Source organism: Ziziphus jujuba, chromosome 9 (genome assembly GCF_031755915.1).
Source record: "Ziziphus jujuba cultivar Dongzao chromosome 9, ASM3175591v1".
In the NCBI taxonomy this organism is placed as follows: Eukaryota; Viridiplantae; Streptophyta; class Magnoliopsida; order Rosales; family Rhamnaceae; genus Ziziphus; species Ziziphus jujuba.
Genome location: NC_083387.1, coordinates 11,725,282 through 11,733,526, shown reverse-complemented (window position 1 = coordinate 11,733,526; position 8,245 = coordinate 11,725,282). Strand labels below are relative to the sequence as shown.

The following is an 8,245-nucleotide window of genomic DNA, read 5'->3' as shown; positions in this document are numbered from 1 at the left end:
TTTTTTGTTTTTTAATTTAATAATCTCTTGTAGTTTACAATTTTCAATCTAAGCTCCCATCACAAGTAAAATGTCATCATTTGTTCGTTGGCACATGGGGACCAAAAGCACATAAAATGTCATCAATTTATGGCTAATCAATTTACATATTTGGCACAATTCCTTTAATCATGCACCAATTTACAAGTGAAATATGTGTAGTGAAACACGATAGCAAAGGAGTCAGATATGGTCATGTCCTTCATGTCATATTCATTAGACTCCATTTAGAGGTGACAATTTGGGTTTGACATGAGAATTTAATTCTAAAACAACTCAATAGGTCACAAATATATTAAACTTTTTGACTTTAAATTAATATGAATAAATATAAATAAGTTAAATCAATGTATAAAAATTAAAAATATGATAAATAGATATATATATATATATTAGTATATTATAATATAAAAATTATTAAATAATATAAATAATAATATTTTATTAAAATAGATTAAACATGTCAATTCGTTTAACATAAATATTAATAAGTAAAGTTTAGGGTTGTAAAATCTCAACACAATTAACAGCTTTAAATATTATATTGAAACAAAGCATAACCCATTAAAACAAATTGTTACCCCTCACTTCATCCTAAAAATTTCTAGACTGTTTTAATTTTAAAATGCATATATAAAAACGTTTTAAACATGTACAAGCTATTGATGACTAAAAAAATAAAGTACAGGACATTAAAGTAACCTTAAAACCTTTTTCCTTCATTTTCCTTAATTAATTTTCCTCTATATTGTTGCTATGTACTATTGTTGACAAAAACAGATGGGATACCATTGGAAGCAAAATAATAATAATAATAATAAATAAATAAATAAAAGACGGGATAACAAGGGAAAATTTATAAAAACAAGGACATGTGTCACAAAATATATGCAAAAGCAAACGGCCATATGACATATTTGATGAACTCGATTATAAGATTTTCAAACTAATTAAAGATTATTATGCACGGTATACCACACGTCTTTTATTCAATCTGGTATTTAGAAGAATTCAAAGTAGATATGCACCGTATTGAGCAAAATAACAAGTAGATATGGACTGTATGTGGTTAAATTTTAAATAATTATCTAGAAATTTGACGGTCGAACAACGTGCCTTCTTGGGTGAAAAAAAGTAGTAAAGCTTTACAATTTGGAATTCTTCTGAACGAGTTTCCTATGCAAAAGTCATGGTTATCTTGCATGTAGAGCAAGTTTGACTATTTTTTAGAATGGACCAGAATATCAGTTGTCAATTAATGAAGAATAATTTCATTAATTTATTCTAAATATCATGCATCTTATGGAATTAAGCTCTTAAGAAGACTATCAATTATTTTTTTGTTTATTTATTTGTTATATCTGCCAAGGAATTGAAAAGATATGTGATTTTTCAAAGAAATAATAACTTTGTCACTTAATTAAAGGATACCTATTATCTAATTTTAAACATATACATAGAAACATCCACATCTGATAGTTATTCTATATATAAAGATATTTTATTATTATTATAATATAATAATATTATTATATTATTGAATAATTACAATTATTATAATAATATAATACTAATTATGTTGTATATGTATGTATATATATAATTTTGTTGAAATAGACGAGGTCGCCACTAAATAGGGCAACACGTGGAGAGGTGTAAAACTAAGAAAATTTCATATTTTTACATTTTTTATTTTATTTTATATGTGAAGAGATAGTCTCACCTATTATTAAATTGGAAATTTTGTCTATTGTAAATATATATATATATATATATATATATATATATATATATATTTATATGTGTATATATATATATATATATATAAATATTCTCTTGGAGTTCAAGATAACTTTAGCATCTAAACCTCTCACAACAAAGCATTTAAGGTTATTTTGGACTCCATCCCAAAAACAATGGACTATACATATATGTATATATATTTATATATATCATGTTTGTATATGTATTTATTTATTTTTGCCAAAGGTGTATATGTTTCACTCATATCCATGATAGATTCTAGAATAATGATCAGGTATTTGCTTGTTTTTATTATTATTTGTTTCTGAAATTTTGTTTATTATCCATTCGATCCTAACTAAAATTATAAGATGGGTTTTATTTTATTTTATTTTATTTTATTGACTTTTATCATACATAAGTTGCAACTCCTGTAAGATAGGTCTTACGAAAAAAACCTCTAAAATCTAAGGTCTAAAACTTGAATTTCCAAATATATAAATGTGAATTACACACGCGGTGCTAAAGCAAAACTCTGTAAAACCTCCAAAAGTTTAATGATATATTTGGATAAATGTAAAATTAGTGGGAATCTAGTTTTATAGGGAAAGTTATCATTTTTTTTATTTGGATATTTATTGTAAGGTAAAAACATGTGGATCTAGAAAATTAGATTCCCATCAATGTAACAAACTATATGGGAAAGTTGTTTCCGTGCCTATAAAAGTATCATTTTGAGAATCTCAGAAATAATAGTTTTGAAATTTTTTAAAAACATATTTGTAATATTAAATTTAATTATTTACAAGTCTTAAATTTTCTATCATTACCAAGAGAAAAATTAATTCTCAGATAACTAAATTCTAAAAACCTAAATAGTGGGAATCAATTCTTCTCTCAACTTTGACACTTCCCAAGAAAACGGAGAGGGAAAAAAAATAAATAAAGTCCTTCTCTCCTCTCTATTTAGATGCACAAAAGAAATACAAAGGAGGAAAAACTTTCTTTGTTACATTAAAGCATACATTTAAACGGAATACATATTATTTACAGAGTATGCATAGTATGCATACGTTTAAAAAGAATGCAATTATTTAAAATACATACAAATATATATATATATATATATATATATATATATATATATCTATTTAAATCTGTACGATATCTCATCAGAATATTTTAATAGTATTTATATATATAGTCCGTCTATAGTGTGGACGGTCTGCATATGGACTGTGAATATAAACGATGGTTTTTTAAAAAATAGTGTTCAATAGTATCATCCAGAGAAAATATTAACGATGATTTTTTTAAAAATTATTGTCAAGATGCATGGTTTGTATACAAACTGTCTGTACTATAAAATTTCCATATACATATATATATATATATATTTGGTAAATGTATATTTGTACCGTGCGTTTAAGGTAAAAGATAATTACCATAAATTATTGTGTTTGGAATTTTATTTATTATTATAATTTTTTTTCTCTTTTTATTTTTTTTTCTATCATTTTTCTTAATATCTCTCCAAAAACCAGATTTTGTCGTGTTCATTTTCCTTTTGTTCACTCTCTATATATACCCCAAGAGTCCTTCACCCAACTCATCCTATATCAATATTCTAGTTTTCAACACTCACAGCCAGGATATCATAAACAAAAAGAAATTTTTTTTTCTTTCACCCAACAAAACTTAATCAACCATACCATCTTCTACTGCTTAGAAACTTCATCTCCAAAGAATTTAGAGACAGAGGCAGAGAGACAGTGGAGAGGAAAAGACGGGTGGAGAGGAAGAGAAAAGAAAGGAGCTGCATTTGTATGGAGATTACTTCTGTTTTAATATACATAATAGTTCTCTTCCTCTCCACCATTTTCTCATATCCTTTCTTAAAGAAACTGAAATGGAATTCCAAAAGCATACCTTATAAGCTTCCCCCTGGTTCAATGGGTTGGCCTTATATAGGAGAGACTCTTCAACTCTATTCCCAAGACCCAAACATTTTCTTTGCTACCAAACAGAGAAGGTTCTAACTTTTAACTTGTAAATTACTGATCATAATTTCCATAAGATGATAATCTAAGTCCCTTTGTATGGTTTTGAGCAATATTGGTCATTTTTAATTTCTTACCCTTGATTTGATTTTTTTTTTTTTTTTTCTTTCTGATATTAAGGTATGGAGAAATTTTCAAGAGCCATATTCTGGGTTGTCCTTGTGTTATGTTGGCTAGCCCAGAGGCCACAAAGTTTGTGCTAGCGACTCATTCTGAATTGTTCAAGCCAACTTACCCAAAGAGCAAAGAGAAGATGATTGGCCCATCTGCTATCTTCTTTCACCAAGGGAATTACCATTCTCTCCTCAGAAAGTTGGTTCAGAATTGTCTGTCTCCTGGCTCACTCCAAAAACTAGTTCCTGATATCGAAGCCATAGCCATCTCTGCTCTGCAATCATGGGCTGGAGGAGATGTCATTAACACCTTTCATGAGATGAAGAAGGTCTGTTTGGCTACATAAATACACTAATCCATGTTGATTTTGACTGCTTTTACCGAAACATGTTTCTAAACTCTCTATGGGTTCTGGTTTTCCATTTTTTTTTTTTAAATTTTAAATCAGGTTTGGGTTCTCTTTGACTTATTCTTTTCGATTTTTTGTTTCTCACTTAATCGGGCTTTAGTTTTTCACATGTTTCTTATAAAATTGATCATATGGGTCTTTTTTTCTTTTCTATTTTTGGTTGTTACTGTTACATATACAGTTTTCTTTCGATGTGGGCATTCTCTCTGTCTTTGGTCGCTTGGATAAAAAACATAGAGAAAATCTCAAGGAGAATTACTGCATAGTAGATAAAGGTTACAATTCTTTTCCAACAAACATACCAGGAACGACATATCACAGAGCACTCTTGGTAAGAAAATCTCAGTTTTCAATTAAACTTTGTGACAGTAAAGAGTATCTTATGGTTTTTTTTCCTTCAAATCTGATTGCTAATGTTTTTCCTATCTTTCTCAGGCAAGGAAAAGGCTTAGTCAGATTGTGAATGACATAATTTATGAGAGGGAGGAGAAGAAAATATTGGAAAAGGATCTTCTAGGACATTTCTTAAATTTCAAAGATGAAAAGGGACAAGTTTTAAGCAAGGATCAAATTTCTGATAACATCATTGGAGTGTTGTTTGCTGCTCAGGACACAACAGCTAGTGTGTTAACCTGGACCCTCAAATATCTCCATGATGATCAGAAACTTCTAGAAGCTGTCAAGGTAAAGAAATATTCTATCAAAATTTTTTGACACGGTATGTGAAAGATTGGTACTTGATCTAACATGGTTTGTTATTGCAGGCTGAGCAGAAAGCAATATATGAAGAAAATGAAGGAGGAAAGAGGCCCTTGACATGGGCACAGACCAGAAATATGCCTTTTACGCATAGAGTATGTGACAGTTGCAAACTTCTGTAATGTGTTACAAAAAAATAAATAAATAAATAAGGAAAGAAGTTTTAGAGTCTAAACTTGGCGTGTTTAAATTTTTCAGGTTATATTAGAGAGTTTGAGAATGGCCAGTATTATATCTTTCACATTCCGAGAGGCAGTGGTTGATGTGGAATATAATGGTAAACCCATGAAAGTTCTGTGGTATTTACAATTTATAGAATTTGAAAATTTCTTGTACTTCCAACAAATTTCCTTATCTATTTTTGTTTTTTTACAAAATTATACAGGATATCTCATACCAAAAGGTTGGAAAGTGTTGCCATTGTTTAGAAACATTCATCACAATCCAGAATTGTTCACTGATCCTCAAGATTTTGACCCTTCTAGGTTCGAGGTAAGTGATAATATAGCTACAAATTTAAAAGTTTTTTGTAACCTCATTGGTTAACAAAACAGGGACTAAAAGTACTTTGGGTTTAGGTTGCTCCAAAGCCTAATACTTTCATGCCATTTGGCAATGGAGTACATGCTTGTCCTGGAAATGAGCTTGCCAAAATGGAGCTGCTTATTTTGATCCACCATCTAGTGACCAAATTCAGGTAAAAATGCAATACAAACATTGTTTTTAATTACATGAGAAACCTTACTTTTTTTTCTTTTCTTTTTTTTTTTTTTTTGTGGGGGCGGGGGTGGGCTAATTATACCTCCTGAAAAACATATGGTGAAGCTATGAGAATGTGTTTGATAATGTTGTTGTTGTTTTTTCTAAATTTTTGTCTGCAGATGGGAAGTGGTAGGATCACAAAGTGGGATTCAGTATGGCCCATTTCCAATCCCCCAGAATGGTCTCCCAGCCAGATTTTGGAACGAATCCAACAATACCTAACAAGATTTATGTGCAACTAAGATAAACCTATAGTTTTTACCCAAAACTTTATATATGTAATTTTCTAGGTTCTACCTTCCCCGCCAACCCAAAACCCACAACAACCCCTTCATTTTTTTTAACCGGGGTCTCTCTATTTCTCCTTTAATATCCTATCTTTTTTTCCAGTGTTATTGTTATCCAGACCCTGTAATTTTTTCTACCTATATTTTGACTATATTTGCAATAAATATAGATTAATGTAGCATTAATTAGAGATGGTATTGTTGAGTTTGTTATGTGCTTGGGTTGTTGATTTCAAAAAGAAAATAAATATATATATATATATAAATATATCTAGGAAAATTTTACAATAGAGAGGGTCCATATATATATATATATATATATTATATAAAAGAATTTTAAAATGCGCTCTGCCTTTGTATATAAAATATTAAAAATGCCCGAAATCCCATTCTGCTTCTAGATGAGGGCCACGTGTCTGTGCCTGCATGGAGATAGCGTGCATATCGGATCACGTGGAGGTCTCACCTGCAATGGCAGTAAAACAGCCACGTGTTAGTACTAAAGTGGCCTCCAAGTAGGGACACCAACTCATGGTGATCAAAGGGACCCACGGAAGATTCACTTCACAACCCAACCCACCACCTCTATTTTGGATCAAGATTACAATAATTCTAATTTCAAAGGGAGGATACTTCTATTGCTTATGGATTTTGAAGCCAGGGAGTTTGATTTTTGGGTCAAAAAATTTGCATTTGGAGAACCTTCTGAGTTTGATAAGATGAACCAGAAATAAAGGGCAAAACCATTTTGTCTGATTGATCTGACCAAATATGCCTCTACATGAGAACTAAGTTTAGTTTTTCCTAGTTTCCAATTTGGAAACTTAAAGGGAAATACGAAATCTATTGTTATGCTGGAAATTTGAACACCAACAATATTGAAGAAAAAGCTAAATGGGATATTCATTAGCTCATTACTGCAAACACCTTAAAAAAGTTTATCGTGGAGAAATGAGTGCTCAGCATGATATTCAAAGGCCTATTAAAGAGAAACATGTAGTCAATATTGCTAATTAATCTATACATAAGTCCAATCACATTGAATTACCCTGTCAGTTTAGATGAATTTGGGTTTTAGAAATCCAAGTTAAGATTGAATAAGAGCTAGAGTCCAGAGAAAAAAGAAATGGTACTCAAGCTCCAATAGACTTTCTTTAAGTTGGTAATATATTCAAAAGATGATTTGGCCATCTAATGTTGCTAGAAGGATTATGTGTTGGTGGGTCTAAGACCAATGATCCCCACATTGGGGGCACTCTCTCTTCGTAAGTGCTTCCTTACAATGCTTCTCTCAAATTTGACCACCACCACCACCAATCGAACGACATTGTCGACATTTTCCCGAGCATCCTCTTGATCATTGCCTAGTACCACGTCCACCTTAAGTAAGGTGCACATGGGTTTGTATAGGGTGCATCACAGGTGTTAAATAAAATGCTAGTTGGTATTCTTCTAGCATCTATACAACTAAGCTTTGAAACATTTTTTCAAGTGTAGGGAAATATGAAATCACACCATATCATTATCAAAACGACAGAGACTCATCACTACCGCAAAATAAAATCCACACTACAAAAAATAACTGTGTACTAGAAGTGCACATGGCACCATCAATTTCATGACCCATTTGTCTAGCTAATACCATTATAACAGAATTGTGGCCCTTATAAGGTAAACATAGCTTCTGTCACATCATCACAGTTAAATACCGATATCTCTATTAATCGTATTCATGTTAAATATTTCATCTCCATGTTTATCCAAAGAAAATGAAAAAAAGAAAGTGATAAGGTATAGCTACATAGAACTTTCTACTCGGCTTATTTTGTACCATTTTTTAAGCATATTCCTTGAAGATAACTCAGCCTCAGCCCGTAACTTCTAGAATCCATTGTTGTCCCTTGGCTGAAAAGATAAATAGGTTAAAAAAAAAAAAAAGTCATAAATTAACATCGAATTACATGCTTAAGAGGTGACTAAAGCTGTGAGTAAATGATGATTATAATGAACAAATTAATTTCAAATGATGCAGACTCTTCAATCAATTTCCTCATTAATTACGGAATCATATA

General features: G+C 30.6%; 1 protein-coding gene across 1 annotated transcript; it reads left to right on the top strand.

Annotated features, from left to right (window-relative positions):
- Positions 1-3,389: 3,389 nt before the first annotated feature.
- Positions 3,390-6,386, top strand: LOC107427062 (abscisic acid 8'-hydroxylase 4). Its single transcript, XM_016037396.4, has 9 exons — positions 3,390-3,814; positions 3,963-4,284; positions 4,547-4,696; positions 4,801-5,049; positions 5,130-5,219; positions 5,323-5,401; positions 5,510-5,616; positions 5,703-5,821; positions 6,006-6,386. Exons 1-9 carry the CDS (start codon positions 3,609-3,611, stop codon positions 6,106-6,108), a joined length of 1,425 nt encoding a protein of 474 aa, XP_015892882.2. The 5' UTR covers positions 3,390-3,608; the 3' UTR covers positions 6,109-6,386.
- Positions 6,387-8,245: the final 1,859 nt, after the last annotated feature.

Excerpts from the sequence above, each read along its gene's own strand:
- LOC107427062 (XM_016037396.4), top strand. The coding sequence starts at position 3,609 with ATGGAGATTACTTCTGTTTTAATATACATAATAGTTCTCTTCCTCTCC. Across the intron at positions 3,815-3,962 it reads TTTGCTACCAAACAGAGAAG|GTATGGAGAAATTTTCAAGA; the intron begins GTTCTAACTTTT and ends TCTGATATTAAG. Across the intron at positions 5,050-5,129 it reads AACTTCTAGAAGCTGTCAAG|GCTGAGCAGAAAGCAATATA; the intron begins GTAAAGAAATAT and ends TTGTTATTGCAG.